Source organism: Chrysemys picta, chromosome 12, assembly GCF_011386835.1.
Source record: "Chrysemys picta bellii isolate R12L10 chromosome 12, ASM1138683v2, whole genome shotgun sequence".
Taxonomy (NCBI): Eukaryota; Metazoa; Chordata; order Testudines; family Emydidae; genus Chrysemys; species Chrysemys picta.
In genome coordinates, this window is record NC_088802.1 from 43733871 (window position 1) to 43753067 (window position 19197).

A 19197-nucleotide genomic window follows, 5' to 3' on the forward strand; every position below is an offset into this window, starting at 1 on the left:
TTGTAGGGCCTAGGAGCCAGGCCTGGCCCAAGACCCTGTTGTACTAGGTGCTGGACAAACACAGAACAAAGACCGTCCTTGCCAGAGCTGACAATCTTGACCAACAGCTGGTGCAGCAGGGGTGCAATTCAATAAGTGCCTCTGTTAAAGATGGCTCGTCCTCTGCTAGAAACCTTCCAGTTGGGCTTTAATTATTATTAATAATACTAGCTATTGCAATTATGTGGAGCAATTCTACAAACCTGAATCCTCCCAGCCATCCTCTGTAACTTGACTCATCCCCTTTAGCTGGAGGGAGAAAGTGCATTTACATAGTCCAGAGGTGGCGCAGAGGTTAAGTGACTTGCCCAAGGCTGCAGAGGGAGCCAGTGTCAGAACTAGGAGTAGAACTTGGGCAGTCCTGTCTTCTAGGCCTGTGCTGCAGGCTCTGCTTCCCAGCTTTTTTAACAATGAAACAAAGCAGGGATGGAGTGCGAAAGGAGAGGAGTAAAAGCATGAGGAAAAGGAAGGGCCTGGGATGTGAAACAGTGTGTGCAGCCCAGCAGGCTGCAGGTCCCCTGGTGGGAGGTGCTCCTCCTTGCAAAGATGCGTTGGGAATTACGGCTTTTAATTACAATTGGCATTTCCAAGACTCCTGCTGGCAGCCAACATCTTGCTGCAAAAGTGACACCAGCGTTTGTGTCGGTAGCAGGGTGGGAGGCTGGTGTCAACGTGTAAAGGAGCCTCCCTCTTGATCCGTTCCTGCTCTTAACATCAGAAGACGGTCAAACATCTCCTTTCATTACTCAACCATTAACGATCCTCTCTGGATTGGTCAGTCAGCATTGCATGTGGAAGGGAAAGGTTCAGTGGGGCAGCCTTGCACTTAAAACATAGCGCACAGGGGTTTGGGTTCTGTCCCTGACCTGCTGGGTGACCTGAGGCAAGTCAATCCATTACCATGTGCCTCAGTTTCCCCTTTGTGCGAGGAGGATGATATTACTGACTGACTTTGCAGTGGAGGGTGAGAGTCTTCACTAAGGTTTGCAAAGCACTTTGACGTCTTCCGATGGAAAGCGCTACAGGAAGGCAAAGACAGACTGGAAGCTCTTTGAGCCAGGAACTGTGTTTTGTTCCGTGTTTGTACAGTGCCTAGCACAGTGGGGTCCTTGGTTCTACCACAATCTAAATAACGCAGTGACATAATTGGATCCAAACACCCCAATGTGTTGGGGGAGGGGAGGACATCTGGCATCTAGATCCAAATGTAAACTTTGCACATGGGCCCAACCATGTGCTAACCCTCCCTGGTTAGCTGAGTCACTAGCTGGCGTCTGTTGTTTCTATCAGGGTGGGGCCTGCAGGTCACAGGCCCAGTTGGGATGGGCACAATACGCCCACATATTGCAAAGACAGTGCCTGCCCCAAGAGCTCAGTCCCCCACATGGGGCCACTTCTCAGCAGGATGCACCAGGGAACACCTGTCGGCGTGGGAGCAGGAGACTGTTTTGGACAGTGCAGCTAGAGGCCGGATGCCTGCTGTGTTGCCCCATGAGAGGGGGCAGAAAGCTCAGCAAGGATCTCTCCAGCCATCCTGCTGGGGTTGCAGCGTGGGAGTCTCTGCTCCCCCCCCCCTCCAGCCCAGGACGAGCTGTGGGGCCAGACCCCAAACCCTGTGGCTCCCCTGGGATCCACATGGGTATGAGGGGTAAAGGGTGGGAAGAGAGAGGGGTTAATGGAGATGGCACTGGAGATCCAGAGCCCCTCAACTGCTCCCCTGCAGTGCAGCTGCAATGGCACCATGCTGCCTTTGGGACCCCCATTAAGCCGTGATTCCCTGCTACAGAGGGTGTATGTAATGTAGTCTCCAGCCAGGGAACTTCCACTCTGAGCACTATGGGGATGATGTGGAAAATGATGCACATCCCTCTCCCCACAAAGCCAGCCTTCTCCTCCCCTGGTGCGATTCCTGGACACCCAGAGTACCTTCCTCAGAGTCTGGTGAAGGATGGGCTGGTGAGTGGGAAAGTGCTGCTGCAGGTGTGTTTGAAGCTCCTTGCTGTTTGAGAGGTAGATCTAGGCATGGAACCTGGAGGCATAATTGGGGCCTTCAGTGACTTAGGACCCAACCCTGTTTCCATTGCAAACCATGTGGCTTCATTGGGAACAGAACTAGGCCCTTATAAGCTAAGCTGTTGCCTAGAATTATTGTTCTATATCAGATGGAAACCCAAGAGCAGCTCCATACGTTCTGTGTGCACATCTCCTATTAACTTCACCCTGGAACTGCTTGGAGGGGTGGGGGAAGCTGCCATCACCCAGAGGTCTCCCCACACTAAGACCGCCAGTTGTAAGAATCTTTGCAGGTTTGGCTGTGTGATTCATGGTGGAGGGGAAGGATAATGTGGAGCAAGGGACCAAGGTAAATAGTGCATCAGAATCAGAGAAGACTCTGAACAAAAGCCCCAGAGCTGACGAGCCCCAAGGAGGCAGGTTCAGATTTTGATCTCTTTTGACTCAGCCTTGTTTCTTGTGGAGCCCTGGGAACTTAATGGATAAGGCACTGGCCTCCTGAGCTGAGGATTGTGGGTTCTAGCCCTATGTAGGGTGGAAGATGCTTCTAATCCCTCTTGTTTCAGTGCATAAAATGACTTTTAAGTGACTGGGTTTAGAAGAAACTTCCCTTCCGGACAGGCTATTTTATAATTCCCCACTTTGGAATTTCTTCCTCAAAAGGATCTGGCTACTGTCAGACAGGGTACTGCACCAGGCTGACCACTGGCCGGATCTGGTGCCAATCAAAATCTATTTGGCAAATAATAATGAAACCAACATACACAGGGCAGGAAGGGAAGAGGCAGTCCCTGCCAGACATCAATGGGCCCTTAGAGCCAAGGGTGGCTAGTTTTGGGGGAGGGATACTTAGCTTCCTGTCCTCACCGATAAGTTCCCTAGGTTTTACCTGTGTGTCCAGCTTCCAGCTGAGCTGAAGTTCACGGGAATTAGAATCTCCCTGAACTTTGCAGGGCTTTGTCACATGTCGTCGTTTTGTGGGATTAGCTGCCTAAACCTCTGCCTTCTCCAAAATACTTACAGCTCATTTTCTTCCCCTCAAATGTTTAAATATTTTATCATTACCCTGGGTACTTAATCTTTGAGTTGATGGAACTGAAGGTGCCTATCAGCCTGTGAAATACATTTCTTTTTTTAAATTTAAAACGGAAGGCAAGCAGTTCTCTGGTAACTGACAGCCCAGGGATGGCGGGAGCTGGGGGTGGGGAGGGAATGGGAAAGTGGAGACAATATTGCTGCTCAAGATCATTTAAAATAATATAAAAACGTTCGAGGGCGCCTGGAGCCTGAGTTGCTGAGGAACAAAGGGCACCAGGAGGAAAGGATGGAGACAAGGAGAACTGTGCTTTTATTTAACCCCTTCACCTCTGAATTCTCTAACCACATGCAAAATGCGCCACAGGGGTGTGTGTATGTGTGTGTCTGTCTGTCGGGGGGCTAATGTAGTCTATTGTCTGACTGAAATATGAAACTCATTCCACCCAGGTGGGCTCTGATGTATTGATATAGCAAGGAAGCGGGGGGGATCAGATGATTATAAAATCCAGCAAGGAGAGAGAGCTGCAGGAGGATAGGGCACTGAATGGGGAGTCCTTGACTTCAGCCAAGTCCCTTCCCCTCTTTGTGCCTCAGTTTCCCTCTCTACAAGATGGAGATGATGACGGTTCCTGCTCAGCTTTGCAAGGTGCGTTAAGAGCCACCCGTGAAAAGCTACAGAAGTGCTAAGTGTTCCTGCATACCATCGCTGAGGCTGCAATGCTCTAGACAGGAATAGCATAGAGTAGAAGATCAGAGAGAGCTTTCAGGAGGCCTGTTCCATACAAGGGACATGGGGACTGTGAGGCTGTAACGAGTGTGACTGCGTGCTGTATATATGGCACCAGTCCAACTGCACACCTAGCATTAGGGCTAAAAATTGGGGGGTTGAGCTCCCCAAACTCAGACCTCTGCCATGTCAGCTAACGGGGCTGGAGGCTGCAGGCCTGCCTCCTCAGCCCAGCAAGGATTCACACCATGCCCAGAGGCTGTTCAGGCCCTTTTGCCCAACAGTCTTCAGCGAACCCCAGTTTCACATAAATCCAACAGCTGCTTTTCCCCAGAGCCAGTGGTTTCCCTCCACAGCCTCCCTGCTCCTCCACGCAACCTGCTTGGGAACCGTTCTGCTCCAGGGGCCTGTCACAAGGCAAACCTTCCTTCTCCCTGTATTGCCTGCAGCTCTCTCCCCCAACTGGCCTCCTTGCTGGCTTTTATAATCATCTGATCCCCAGCTGATCAGTTTCAGCTGGGAGGTAGCTGATCCATCACAGGTGAGACTGGGCCCAACTTCCCCTTAAAGGGCCAGCCACCCTGTGACAGGTAGCATCGCTTAGCTCAGAGTAATACAGTACTAGAGCTTTTATACTCTCTGTGGGTGTCACAGTTCAGGTCAACTGCACCTATATTCCTCCTCCGTGGCCCACTAAGGGCACTCACTGTAGGCTCCTGGCTCCTCAGCCATCACCTCTCTTGGTCGGAGATTCGCATTTCTCTCCCTCCTGACCAGGGGTTTTTCAAGGCTGCACAGTTCCCTGCCTACACTGTGATATTCCCAGCAAGCCAGACTGCCTAAACAGGCCAGCATCTGCACTGTGCTTTCTCTCCAGAGGCTATGCCTAATGTATTGCCTGCAGTTATAAATTACCACACAGCTCTTTGTAAGCAAGCACATTTATTCTTAAGGTGAAAGCATTATAGAAAAAACATATTTGAAACAATAGAAGAACTTACACATATGGTAAAAAGCTTAGCAGAGGTCACCCCAATTCCAACCTAGAGCAGGTGTCAGTCCTTCAACCCCCCAACTTGGTTTTCCCCATGGAAGTTTATGACTGTCTCAGATTCAGAACCAGGCTGGACAGTTCATCTGTTTCTTCTACAACTCAGGCCTTTGATCTCGTCTCCAGGAACAGGTAATCTGCAGACAGTGATCCACTCCTCAGGGCATAGCTTTAAAAGACATCACTAGAGATGGGGGAATTTGCAGTAACGTCTCCCTGGGCATTCCCCAAGAAATCCACTTCATGCTTATTAGCCCAAAAGTCCATTCTCGTCTGGCACATTTTCAGTGTAATCTTTTGGACTCCCAGGCCTCACCTCACATCTCCCCCAGAGAGGTCACATGCAGTCCTGGCCCACAATAATACACAAGCTTTGCAATTAATACAATGGACCCCAAAGACAGTTAAGCTTAAATCAATAAGTTTTCCCAAGGATATGCAGGAAATTGCCCTATCTGTCATAGTGGGCTTCTAATCTGATCTTCCACTCAATCTAGTATGGGGAGAGGAAGCCCCAGCACCGTGTGTGGCTAAGGGCACCATTCTCCTGCCAGCAGTGTCAGCAAGTGTGGAACGTGCCGTAGAGACCCGCAGTGCAGATGAAAGAGCCGTTGGATGGATCGGCTGGGAGAATGTTGACTTTAAATCTTTGAAGTGATTGTCAGGTGTACAAAGAGCCAGGCAATGTAGCCTCCAACTCTTTGCATCTTCTGCCTCTTTGTCCACCCCCTCTTCATGTGTGATAAAACAGAGCTATGAAAAACTGGGGAAGTGAAAGGAAATAAAAAAGGAATTTCACAGCAATAGTAGCTTACAGAGCAGCTAGGGAGCCTGCACCCAGAGTGAAAGGAGCCAGCAAACACTAGAGCTATGGGGTGGGGGGTAGGCTGGAGGGAGCGGTGGGGGGGCACTGGGAGGTTGGACCGGGGGGAGCCGTGGTAAGGTAGGGGCACTGGGATGGGTTGGGGGTTGGGCTAGGAGCAGTGGGAAGGGGGTCATTGAATATCAGGGATCTGATCATCCCATACATTCTGCATGCACCCGTCCTATTGACTTCAGCCAGTGTGTGGGGGGGCATTGACCCACGGTTGATGGGAAGGCATCGGTTGTTGGCCTTGAGTGACACCCTTTCCCAACCCCAGGAGCTGCTTCCACCCCCTATGGCTGGATGGTGCCCAAAGAGGGGCATTTGAAGGAGTGCGGTGTGACTGACTTGCTGAGTCTCTGCTTGGCTTTGGCGTGCGGGGTGCAGAGTATGCCAAGCCAGGAGGGGCTGGAAACCTCCCTGCCGAGGATACACTCAGCCCAATGCATGGGGCTTCAGCCTTTCATCTCCTCCGAGTGCTCATCAGAGTCGAGAGATGGACGCCCCGTGGGTCAGCTCAACAAAAGTGCCCCACAGCCAGGAATGCTTCAAGCCAAGTCCAGGCCCCTGGCTTTGACATTTCTGAACAGAAGAATCCAGAACTCCTTGGGCTTGGAGCTGCCCCTCGAAGGCTGAGCGTGGGGCTGATGTGCGGAGGAGAGCTGGCCTGCAGGAGTGTGGGTAACTCATGGAGCACAGGATCCCAGGTGCTAGCCGTGTTCCTAGCCCTCTTGCCAGGGCTTCTGCTGGCAGGCCCCTCTCTCCCTGTTAGCAGGCTCTAAGCCCCTCTCCTGCTAAGTTCTTGTTCTTTCTCCCTGCTCCCTCTCCCCCTCTGGGCCTCCCACCCCCTCCGCATTCAGGTCTGTCTGTTGCCCATTCCCACCCTGGTTTCTGTTTGCTTTGGGTTGCAGGGACTCGGTGGTGGACATGGGCAGAGCTCTGACGCACACTCTGGTACTGTCCATGGTGCTGGGCTGTTCAGCTGTCATAATGGATCTCCTGCTGCCAAGCCCTGGGGAGCCAGTGGTAAACGTGGCCGTGGTATTCGGGGGCTCCTCATACCCTCTCCACATCCGCAGCCGTCTGACTCACCAGAGCTTCCTGGACTTGCCTCTGGAGATCCACCCAGTCACGGTGATTGTGAACGACACCAACCCCAGCACCCTCCTGACCCAGATCTGCAACATCCTCGCCAGCACCAAGATCCACGGCATCGTCTTTGAGGACAACATCGGCACAGAGGCTGTGGCACAGATCCTGGACTTCATATCCTCCCAGACACAAGTCCCCATCATCAGCATCAGCGGGGGCTCTGCCGTGGTCCTGACCCCCAAGGTGAAATCTCTTCATTGGTTATTTCTGGATACGGTGAGCGGGAGGAGGAGGGGGAATTAGGGAGACTCATGAAATCCTCTAACTATATAGGCCCAAATCCCCAGCTGGTGTAAACAAGCACCGCTCCATAGAAGTCAACCAATCTGTGTCAGTTGACATCAGCTGGGGATCTGGCCCCGATGTGTGTATATAAATTTCCAATCATTTTATTTTCAGGGAAGAACAAATCACTACAATGTTGTCTAAAGTGTCTGCAATGCTCAATAGGCAAGGAGCTATCTGGTGATGCGGAACTCTTTGCCAGAGGATGTTGTGAAGGCCAAGACTATAACAGACACCTCTACCCCAATATAACGCGACCCGATATAACACAAATTCGGATATAACGTGGTAAAGCAGTGCCCCGGGAGGGGGGAGGCTGTGCACTCCAGCAGATCAAAGCAAGTTCGATATAATGCAGTTTCACCTATAACGCGGTAAGATTGTTTGGCTCCCGAGGACAGCGTTCTATCGGGGTAGAGGTGTTTTTCAAAAAAAAGAACTAGATAAGTTCAAGGAGGATAGGGCCACTAAAGGTATTAGCCAGGATGATAGAGGGACGGTGTCCCTAAATTCTATTTGCCAGAAGCTGGGAATGGGTGACTTGGGGTGGATCACTTGATGATTATCTGTTCCGTTCATTCCCTCTGGGGCACCTGGAATTGGCCACTGTCGGAAGACAGGATTGTAGGCTAGATGGACCTGTGGTCTGACCCAGTATGGCCGTTCTTATGTATTTTAAGACACAGGAAATGCAGACCAGAGTTTGAATGCATGGGGAAGCAGGAGAGTGTCATGGTGATTGTAAGAGAAGATCTATTATTATTATCAGTTTCTGGTAGTGCCCTCTATGAGCAAGGTGCTCTTCAAACATTCAGAAAGAATGGTCCTGGCTCCGATTAGCTCACAATCTAGGGCAGGGATCGGCAACCTTTGGTACGCGGCCTGTCAGGGAAATCCGCTGCGAGCCAGGATGGTTTGTTTACCTGCAGCGTCCGCAGGTTCGGCCGATCGCAGCTCCCACTGGCTGCGGTTCGCTATTCCAGGCCCATGGGGGCTGCAGGAAGCGGCATGGGCCGAGGGATGTGCTGGACACCACCGCAACAGAGACTGTGAGGACATTGGAGGGGTTTGTTAAACACGGTTCTGAGAACTCCTTCAGTGGCTGTGTATGTGGCGGCCTCTCGGAATGTAACTCACGCAGTGCAGACAAAGTAGGCCCAGCAAGGCAAGCTTGGAGCCTGGCGATAGTAGCAGATGAAACTCCTCTCACTCAAAGTGGGGAAGTCGGGGCCAACCCTGCCCACACCGAGTGAGGGGGCTCCACTGAACTAGTGCAGCTTTCCTTTAGGACACTGGTGCTGAGAAATGGTCACTGAGCCCCACGGAAGTGTCTCAGGATCAGGCCCTACAGTCCCTTCTTTCGGGTTTTGTATAAGTAATGACACCCCCTTGGCCTGCCATGGGTGTCAACAGGGTTTAAATCTGGGAACTTCAGCACTAAAACATGAATCTCCCTCACCTGAACTAAAGGAGGAACTCAATTAGCTGGCAGCAGTAGTAGGCTGGTATCCTCTTTGGGTGTGTCGTATCATCTATGGGTACATCTACACTGCAGCTGGGAGATGTAACTCCCTGCTCAGGTAGAGGTCTATGTGCTATTTCTGATCGAGCTGCCTGAGCACAGTCCTGAGACCCTAGGCATGTCTCCAGCTGACGAGTCCGAGCCACCACCTGTGCAGGTGTGGCCACACCGCTACTTTTGGCTAGCTTGATCAGAGCTTGTGTGTGTATGTCCACACGACTGGGCGCTACGGCTCCAGCAGCAGTGTAGACATAGGCTATGTGGAGAGGGCCCAAGAGGGATACACATCGTGTGTTATGTGTGGTTAGGGGAGTGTGCTGAAAAGGCAGAGTTCATTGGAGGTGTAAGGAGAAGAGCTGGGGAGAGGGAACCGAGGTTCTTAGTGACACACAAGCTGGTAGGAGATGTGAAATGGAAGGTGCTGAGTGGAGCTGAGTGAAAACAAGGCCATCCCTTGACCCTGCTGGTGTATCTCTGCGCTCTGGGGAGCCAGGGGAGGGCAGGACAGTCCCAGGGACTGGTCCCTGAAGCTCTCCTGCCAAGATCCTGGTCCTGCAAGTGCTGAGCACACACTGCTGACTCCAGTGGGAGTTAAAGGTGCCCAGCACCTCGCAGGATGTGGTCCTAAGTCACCACAGTCCACACAAAGGCTCCCAAGACAGATGGTGTCCCCGCCAGGCCCATTGGGATTCAGCTCAGGCTGGTGAGGATGGAATCCAGCCCCATGTTTCATGCCAGCAGCGGTTGTGTCTTAAATCACCAGCCCAAGTTGGCTGAACATGCATTGCCTAGGCTGCTGCAGGGCGCTGCGATTTCTTACAGGTGGACTGCATGCTGGGTAATTATTTTTAGCTTGTTTGCCCATCGCTGGGTGTCAGACGCTGTTACTGTCATCTGCTTGCAGGGAAATGTGTAAAGATTTCCCTGAGCCTGGTTCACTGCAAATGCGATCATGTTTGTTTGTGGAAGTTTGATGCCAGGTTCTCATGGGCAGTTTATGTAATCAGCAAATCTTTAAGAGCCAATAAAAAATACATCATCGTCCCATCGAAGAGTTGAGGGAGGAGGAAGAGCTTGAGAAGAGACTGTGCCCAAGTGCTTCTTTATGGGAAACACTGTACATTACGGGTCCTAGCCTGGCCTGCCCAGAAGCAATGCCTAAAATCGAGATCTTGAGCCCCTTCACCAGCCACAGTGAGCTTGAAGTTTGGTATTAACATGCCCAGCTCCATCTGGGAGAGACCTACAAGCTAACTCAGGAGAGGCAGCAAAGAGCGGCCAGGACCCCTGACTGGAGGAAGTGGCACTATGATGCAGGGCCTTAGAGGCGGGGAATAGGTTGGGGGGTGGGGGTTAGGGCACATAGGAAGAATGCCCCCCAGGCTGTTTTTAGTGTGGGAGATCACGACGATATAGCTGTGTTTTTATTTGGGACAAAAGACAACCCAGTCCAGTTCTCAGCACTGGCTCTGTTACTCATGCAGCCAGGACATGGGGTGTTGCAGAAGGAGGGGCTCAGCTCTTCGGACAGGGATGTGTAGGTCCCCTAACGCTGACATTTGGTTTTAAGGAGCTGTACTGACAGAGTATGAATGGAGTCCCATCTAATCCTCTTCGTCATGGACCCAATTTCCAAACCTTCCATGGCCCTGCTCCAAACAGTCTCCTGTACCTTATCTCTATCTCCTAGGGTGACCAGATAGTAAGTGTGAAAAATCGGGATAGGGTGGGGGGTAATTGGCACCTATATAAGAAAAAGCCCCAAATATCAGGACTGTCCCTATAAAATCGGGACATCTGTTCACCCTACTATCACCTCTCTTCCCTCCACTCTTCATAGCACCAGCCTCTCTGCTCCACTGCATGCAATCTGGCCGCTCTTGGTGCAATAGTCTCCTTCAAGGGTCCTTCCATGTCAAACAGCCTCCTTGCATCTCTCTACCTCGTCTGATCTTCAACTGATTTCACAACTCCCCGGTGAAACCCCTTTCTCTGCCGGCTGCACCTCTGAGCTCCCCTCTGCTCATGTTTATCATACCCATGTAAGTCTGGAAGGCGTGTTGGGATGCAGTTTGTGTGAACGTCATCTCTGTGCAAAACCAGGCCCTGATCCTGCTAGCCCTCTGCGAGTGGACTTCTCTTTGACTTCAGTTAGAGTTCTGTGCATGGATTGTTTGCAGGATTTTCCCCCTAGAAATGCCTTGTACTAAGTGGGAAACACAGAACCCTAGAGCTGGTCTTGATCTATTCTAACCCTTCACATGTTTTTTTTTTTTAGCAGTTTGGAATCTCTTTTTGGGCCTGATGTTCAAAAGGGCCTTAGCCTGTTTTCCATTTCTGTGGGTGCAGATTTGTGCCTGCAGATAATACTGCCTCAAATTTTGTACCAGGACCAAATGACCCTGTTTGCATGTGTAGCTACCTGACTTATGGGTGACATCAGAAAACTTTGTGTGTGTAACTTGCACGTGCAGTACATTGTGGTGCAAATTTATGCCCACAAAATCATTAACCATTGAGCTTGATAGGACTGCTAGAGTGTAAGGTACTACTCATGATTAAGGGTATCAGAATCAAGCTCCAAATGATTACAAATGGGCCTTGAATTTGCTGTGCTCTGGACCCGGAGGGCTGCAGCACTTTCTCTGCTTTCTCCCATCTCCTTCTAGTGGATTCTCTTTATATATTTTACAGAGGGTTTAATTCCTGCATCAGTGCTAGGGTTCTCATTCATTTGCAGGGATGTCCTCCGTTTCCTCCTTGGAGCAGTGCTAGGGTTCTCATTCATTTACAGGGATGTCCTCCGTTTCCTCCTTGGAGCTGTAGGTCTCTTGGTTGCAAACTCCTCTACAACAGGCTTCTCAAATCCAGGGTAGTCTCCCCCAAGACAAAGTATCTACCTGACAACTCTGAGTTTACCTGGGAATTCATCTCCAGGGGGACTGATCAACGTTTCCCTGGAAAAACAATTCAATGGAGATTATGGCAGTTTGCATCAAAAAATCCCACTGCCTTCTCTGTGACCTTCTGCAAATTCCATTTGATAAACCATTTAAGATGGAATCAGATCAATTAAGATTTGCTAATGAGGGGGACAGATGGTTGGGGTGGTGTGGGAGAGAGGGAGCCAGCCAGTGGGATTCTTGAAAAGGTAATGTGGGTATTGGACAGGTGTAAATGAAGTTTAATGGCATTAATTCACCAGGCAGATTTTTTTTACTCCAAATGTTTCATTTTTTTCATAATTGTAAAGCAAAATGTTAGTCTCTTCTGAAGTTACAGAAAAATTAAATTGAGGATGAATTTTGGTCAAAGGAAGAGTTAGTCATAGAAATTAAGAATAAAAAAGGCCTTTTCTGTCATCTAGCCCATCCCTCTCAGACAGGATAAAGCATCAGTGACCATATTATAGGGGGAAATCCTAAACTGGCTAATTTTATATATCCCAAGCAATGGGGTTTCCACCACCTCCTGGCACTGTTGAGAATATCTCTTCATACTGACAAACTTTAAGGCCTATGGGATCATAAATAAAATGTAGGTTTTTGGAATGGGCAGTCTGGGAGATACAGGGCTGAAAATGGAAGGGCTCAGAATGTACAAAACGAGGCATGAAATATAATTGAGAATTGGAATTGTGAAAGTTGGAGATCCCTGATCCTGTTGGATTGGGAAGCAGATATTCAACATCCAGAATCAGGAGGGGAGATGAGTGATAAACCATGGAAGATATGATCCCAGGGAAAGGTATATAAAGACGGGGCTGAGCAGATATGGGATAAGACTCAAACTATCATTTGTAGGCCACCAGTGGTCTGTGGGGTCCTCCCTTGCTCGGCAGAGTGAAGCAATTTGAAGAACCACAGGAATAAGAAATGGGGGCAGGGAAGGGAGGGTTGGGAATGGAAAATACTTGACTTGGAATAGCAGATAAGTGTTTGATGCCGGACTGCAAATAGCAGCAATAATAATCCTCGGCATTTCGATAGCACTTTTACAAACATTAATTAATTCATCCTCTTACCAGCCCTGGAAGTTACGTAGCTGGTTTTTATCCTCATTGTACAGTGTGGGGATGGGGAAGAATTGAGACACAGCAGGATGAAGTAATTTATCTGAGGTCACCCAATAAGCCAATGACAGAGGTGGGGACAGACCCGGTTTCCTGACTCTTAGCCCTGAACTGTGAGCACAAGACTGGGCAGTCTGTCTATGCCAGTCATAGGGCTGGGAGCTGGGATGCTGGATTGGTGGTGACCTCTTCAGCCTGTGAAGGTTTCTAAGAGAGGAAAGGTGAGAAGACTGGCACCCTGGGGCTCTTTGCACTTAACCAGTTGCTAATCCATTTTCTCTATGGCGGGTGGCTTTCTCTTCCAGGAGCCCGGCTCTGCCTTCCTGCAGCTGGGAGTCTCCATTGAGCAGCAGATCCAGGTGATCTTCAAAGTCCTGGAGGAATATGACTGGGGCTCCTTTGCGGTCATCACCAGCCTGTATCCAGGGCACAACATCTTTGTGGACGTTATCCGTTCCTTCACAGACGCCAGCTACTTTGGTTGGGAACTCCAGGACGTCCTGACCTTTGAGATGACCCAGGATGGGAGCAACTCCAAAACCCAGCGGCTGCTACGGCAGGTCGATGCCCAGGTGATGATTGTGTACTGCTCGCGGGAGGAGGCTGTGTACCTCTTCCAGGTGGCGGAGCAGGCGGGCTTGGTCGGGCCCGGCTACATCTGGATTGTGCCTAGCCTGACGGTGGGGAACATGGAGATCCCGCCTGTCTCTTTCCCCGTCGGCCTCATCAGCGTGGTGACCGAGAGCTGGAAGATGAGCCTGAGGCAGAAGGTTCGGGACGGTGTGGCCATCATAGCCACGGGGGCTGAGAGCTACTTCAGGACCCACGGGTACCTCCCAGATGTGGGCAAGGACTGTAAGACGCCACCTACCACCACCGCTAACAGCACTTTCTACAGGTCAGCCTGGGAAAGCTGCTCCTGGGTAACCACCAGCAGTGCTGGGACTTAGTGATTTGCATAGTGGGGATCAGGAAAGAAGGGGATAAAGCTCTCAGAGAGGCCTGGAGGTACCCTCCCTTGGGCAGGTGTAGGTTGGCAGTATCCACTCAGAGATACTGAACTCTACCAGTTGGGGAAATCCCCCCCTGGACCTCCTGAAAGTGTGTGTGTGTGGGGGGGGGGAATCACCATCAGAGAGCTTGAGGGCCCAGTAAATTGATCAGCTTAACGATGCTGAGCTCCACCTCCTGGCTGATAGAGGGGTGCTTTCTGTTCAGCTCTGAGCTGCCGGGACCGCCCTTTCCTGGGGGTGAGAGAACTCTGCCTCCTTCACTTTTCCCCATACCCCTCAAAATCCTACAGCAGGGAATGTTACCTTGCCCAGGGTCACCGACAAGGTCAGAGCCAGGAAGAGAACCCAGATGTCCAGACTCCAGGGCCAGTGACTTGCCCATCGTGCCCCACTGCCAGATAGACCCTAGAGAGATGGGTCTAGAGGGAAAACTCTCTCTCTTCCTCCAAGTGCTCGCTCAGGGCGAAAGCAGCAGTGTGGTCACCACCAACATGGAGTGTGGAGCAAAGGAGGAGGACGATAGACAGAGGGAAAGTGCAGGAGGCAGCGGGCACAAAGGGCAAGAGGAGGAGAGGGAGGGCCAGGCTAGAAAGCCTGAAGGACCTGTCTGAGCGCAACATTTTTTAATTAACTCTCCTGGAGTGTGACCCTTGGCTAATTGAGCAAGGGGCTTTGGCTCTGGGTTTGGAAAATCCTGTGCTGCTTGGGTGATATAGTCCCACAGAGTCACTGACTCACCGAGCGGCGGGGGAGGGAGGGAGGGAGCTAGGTAAAGGGAGGAAGGAGACCGAGGGGCAGAGAGTGTGCGATGAGAGGGAAGGGCGCCTGTCTGAAGGAATGACACCGAGGGTGAGTGATACCAGTCACCAGGCTGCTCTTGTGCGCTACAGCTGAATATGCCAGCACCCGGCTCGCACACGCAGGCATGGTGCCAATCCAGTGACCTTGCTGCCGCTGTGTGCCCAATGCTCCCCTCCCCCATGCACCTTGTTAACTGATTTGGAATGTTCTGTCCGTTTAGCTCGTTAGCCTGTTGGCAGACCGCACTCTCAGGGAAAATAAAGGGGGGTTTTAAGATCCTGGGATGTCAGCTACGTTTTGTGTGTCTCTAAATCGCTGGAGCGCTGTCTGGCTTTGCCTCTGTGCCTCCCTCTGGTTCCTGGACTGTGAGGGAGTGGGGTGTAAGCTCTGGGGGGGCTAACTTGTCGATCAGTCACGTAATGTACTGCCAGTGTCTTGGGACTGTGGTGATAGGCTCTGTGTAAAAGTGTAAGTCAGGTGGAGCTCTCCCTCGTCTCCCGCCATCCCAATCCATGCAGACTCCTTGCCTTCGTTTCCCTTCAGGTTGCTTTTGTCTGGGAAGCCTTGTTGCACCCTAGCCCTGGGACTTATAACTGTGGCCCATACTGAGGAAAGGATAACAAAGCTCCACTATGCCACTTGTATAGTGCTTTCCGGCCCTACATCTCAGAGCATGCTGCCAAGAAAGGGGATCATTATCCCTCTTTGACAGGTCGGGAAACACAGGCAGGCAGCGGTGAAGTGACTCTCCCAAGGTGACTCAGCTAGTCAGTGGCAGAGTCAGGCATAGAACCCAGATTTTCTCAGTTTAGGGTCTTGTCTGCTAGACCAGGCTGCCAGATGGTCCTAGAGGCAGTGATGGGAAGAGAGGCCATGCTGGAATCTGGGCTCTCTGAGTTAGCCCATGCTGGTGATGACGTCTGTGGGAGGGAGAGAGGTTGCTAGCCCTATTTGGGAAGCTCCCACCTTCCCGGGCCACAGTGCTTCTCGTTTCCACCCACAGGCACCTGCTGAACGTGACGTGGGAGCACAGGGACTTCTCCTTCAATGAAGGTGGCTACTTGGTGAGGCCCACCATGGTGGTGATCTCACTGAACCGGCATCGGCTCTGGGAGATGGTAAGGGCTGCTTTTCCCTCCAGCACCCACGGTCGTCACCCTCCCTTTTAAAACATGGCCACTCAGGAACACCTCCCCCTGCAAAGCACAGCATCCACTGGGTGCTATAGGTTCAAACCAACATGGGAAGGGGCCGGGGAGAGAAGAGGCTGCTGTACAGAGATAACATCCTACTAAAGAGTTACGTAGGAACCGTACCACACTTTGCTGCTCCGTCTGCTCCAGACTCTTTACGACTTCTGAGCCCTTCTCATGTCATGTCTCAAGACAGGGTTCCTCTGCCTCCCTGGACGCTTTTGAGGAGCAGTGGGTGCTGTCCAAGGTTCTCTGTTCCATGTCTCCCTTTGGATCCATGATTTTATCCCTGTGACCTTCACTCCCATCCCTGTTTTTCATTAATCCTGTGGATTTAGTTCATGCCTGGGTCCTGTGGCAGCTCCTCCCCTTACTGTGGGGGGCTTTAGCAATGGGCAGTCTCACACCTACCCATCTCCAGTGCCTCAGTATCTCCAGACTCTCTACCCGATGGCTTCTCCCCCTCGAGGTTCCAGATCCCCTAAGACCTGTGACAAGCTCTTTTATACTCCTCTCCCATTGGCAACCAATCCAAACATCTTCTTTAGGCACCCATAGTGTCCTTAACACCCCCATCCCCAGGAACACCTATATGCACTTCTTAGGATCCCTCCACCATGTGCTCTGGAGACTGCCACAAACTAGCCGCCAAGCCCCCTAGCTCCTTTAGAGGTCCCATGTTCTCCTGCTCCTCTGCTTGGAGGCTTCCATGTGCTTTTACTTCTCCCACAGACTCTCAGTTGGCTCCTACGCCACCTTGACCACCCCTTTAGAGACACCCCATACTCCCGTTAGATAACCCCTTCTATTCTCTCCGTCGAGCCCCCTGGTGCTGCTCCTTACACAGACTCCATCACTCTCTATAACTACTCCCAGTTATGCTTCTGCAGCCTGAGATCCCCATTCTCTGGTTGCTCCCATTAAATACCACTGCCAACTCCCCCTGTAGGCCTCCCAGACCCACCCCGAGTCCTGCTGCTGCTATTTGAAGTTTTATTTCCCACCAGCTGGGATACTGGGGGATTCTCGCTCTGAACTGCAGAGTTTAAAATCAGGCTAGCATTTGATGTGATTAGTATTGAGAGTTCTGTTCCCAGCATTCAGGGGTTGGAAGCACAGGAGTGTGTTTGCACCTGGGTCTGATATTCTTTTAGACAGGCTGCTCTCTTCTGAGAGGGTGAAAAGCACCAAGGTAGGAAGCAGCCTTCAGGCTAACCCGACGACAGCCCAGCCCAAGGTGGCATGGTGAGCTCTCAGGGAATGATCAGGGTCAGAGCTGGAAATGGAGCAACTTAAGAAAACCGAGAGGCTGCAGTAAGTGGCTTCAGTGATTTAGGAGGGATGCTCTTCCCTCTAAGCCACCGCCCCAGCATGGTTTTGGGTGGGGAACATGCCGTCTTTGGCATGAGCTGTATAACAAAGCACCACTAGAGATCACTAAAGATCCCACAGATCTTTTTGCAAGAGCCGGGGAATTAACTTTGAGATGCTGACCGAATGTAGCTAATTACATTCAGCCTTCCTAAAGTAAAGCTGCAGGATAATTGGACGTGGTGTTGCTGCGTGCTGCATCCCGCCCCAAAGGTGGTGAGCGAAGCAACTGACTGGTTTGTAATAGCGGATCGATCCAAGGGGGTCTGGATCTGTTCACAGGCAGAGGGAGAGGCAAAATGGGTCATTTGTTATGTGCTGTTTGCCTATCAGAGCTCTACTGTCCATTCAGGGCCGGGCTGCCCCGATATCCAGACCCACCTGTAACTTCCCCGACGTGCTGTCTCTTCCTCTAGTTGAACAGCAGTGCTGCGAAGGTGGTGATTGTGGGAAGCCAAGGGCCTGCATTGACCCTCCTCCCCAGGAATAACCTCATGTTCACCATTGCCAGGCAGTCGCGGGCATTTCCCCTGTTGCGTGGACAGTAACGCTGTTCTCCGATCTTGGGCAGGTGGGGAAATGGGAGAAGGGGATCATCCACATGAAGTACCCAGTGTGGCCCCGCTATGGCTCCTTCCTGCAGCCCGTGTCGGACAATCGCCACCTCACCGTGGCCACCCTCGAAGAGAGGCCCTTTGTGATCGTGGAGAACACGGACCCGGCCTCTGGCGTCTGTGTGCGCAACACCGTCCCCTGCCGGAAGCAAACCAACTACACCGACAGGTAAGCAGGCAGGCAGATGGGCTGCTGGAGGTGCCATGCCGTGCTGCAGCCGTCATCTTCAGCTGCCCCAGGTGTGCTGGAGCAGGGTTAGACATGCCCGTGCTCTGCTTCTCACAAGGCTGGTAGAAGGGAACGTCAGGTGTTCCAAGCCCTGCCCAAGAAGGAGCAACCTCACTATAAAATAGTGCTTTCTGCTCGGGTAGTGCTTTCTGAGTGTTTGCAAACAGGAATGTGGCTGGTGTGGGTTTAATGTGGTGCCAGGATTCAGTACAGGAATTTTAGGCAGGATTTCTTATGCTGGCTGTAATAGCTCTGACTTCAGGCCTGATGCTCACAGCTGGGAGATGCTGCATAGAACTGGGCTGCAGTCCAGTCCCGATTGTCAGAGCTGGGAGCCTCTGGCTCACGCTAGACTTTAGTTCCGACACAGCGAGAAGTCCCTGGAGCAGACTCTGAGGCATCAGTTCAGTATCTATAAATGCTGTGTTTTCCCACCAGACTGGCTGCTGCCCTGGCCCATCAATTACAGTTTCAGGGCTGTGTGTGTGGAGAGCCAGCCTGTAGATCCAGAGCTACGGCCCAGACTCCCCCGAGACAGCTTTCTGAAAAGGTGGCCAAGGAGATTGGCCTGGAAAGTGCCCCCGGAGGGACATAGCCAGGCAGGCCTGTGCACGCTCATTAATCACTTGCCTATGGCTGACCTCTGCAACTCTCTGATCAAGTTTGTGTCAGACAGCCTGTTGGAGCGTCTCTCTCACTTCCCGGCTGGAGCAGCCCCCCGTGCTGCCCTGCCATTTCCACAGTTCCCTCTCTCCATCCCTCCTTCCTTCCTTCCTCAAGTGGAAGGATACACCCTCCTCCCATTGGGAATCGGGAGGTGGGAGGGGCTATTCTGCAGCTAGGTTTCCCCACACAAGGGATCACAGATGTTACTCAGAAGCTTCCCTTACCCCCATGTGGAGAGACATGTGCTCCTTTCCCAGGGGAGCAACAGGTATTCTGCAGCTACCCTCTTAGCCCCCTGGGAAGTTATTCTTCCAGCTGACTGGCAAGGCCACCTCTTTCCTTGTCATTTGGACTTGGTTTGTGGTCCTGATTCTTCACTGCCTAACCGTACATTGGGTCTAATTCCCCACCACCCTGCCCCTTGTGCAGTCATGTACACCAATGCAAAGTTGAGTCTAGAGTGGGTGTAAAATGCTACCAAGTCAGATCAGACCAGTAGCATATCGCACTTACTTTGCATCAATTTTAACCTCTACATGAGGGGCA

At 51.6% G+C, this 19197-nt stretch overlaps 1 protein-coding gene across 4 annotated transcripts in view; it reads left to right on the forward strand.

The window, feature by feature from the left end:
* The window catches only part of GRIN2C (glutamate ionotropic receptor NMDA type subunit 2C), a 49702-nt gene that overhangs the window by 8074 nt on the left and 22431 nt on the right, over window positions 1-19197 (forward strand). For 3 of the 4 annotated variants that reach the window (XM_065562774.1, XM_042841094.2, XM_065562775.1), the window contains exons 2-5: window positions 6645-7068; window positions 13070-13662; window positions 15582-15696; window positions 17714-17925. In XM_065562774.1, coding sequence (XP_065418846.1) covers window positions 6661-7068; window positions 13070-13662; window positions 15582-15696; window positions 17714-17925 — 1328 coding nt within the window. In that variant the 5' untranslated portion in view covers window positions 6645-6660. The remainder of the gene's footprint in view (window positions 1-6644; window positions 7069-13069; window positions 13663-15581; window positions 15697-17713; window positions 17926-19197) is intronic. The other variant, XM_065562776.1, reaches the window with a different exon arrangement.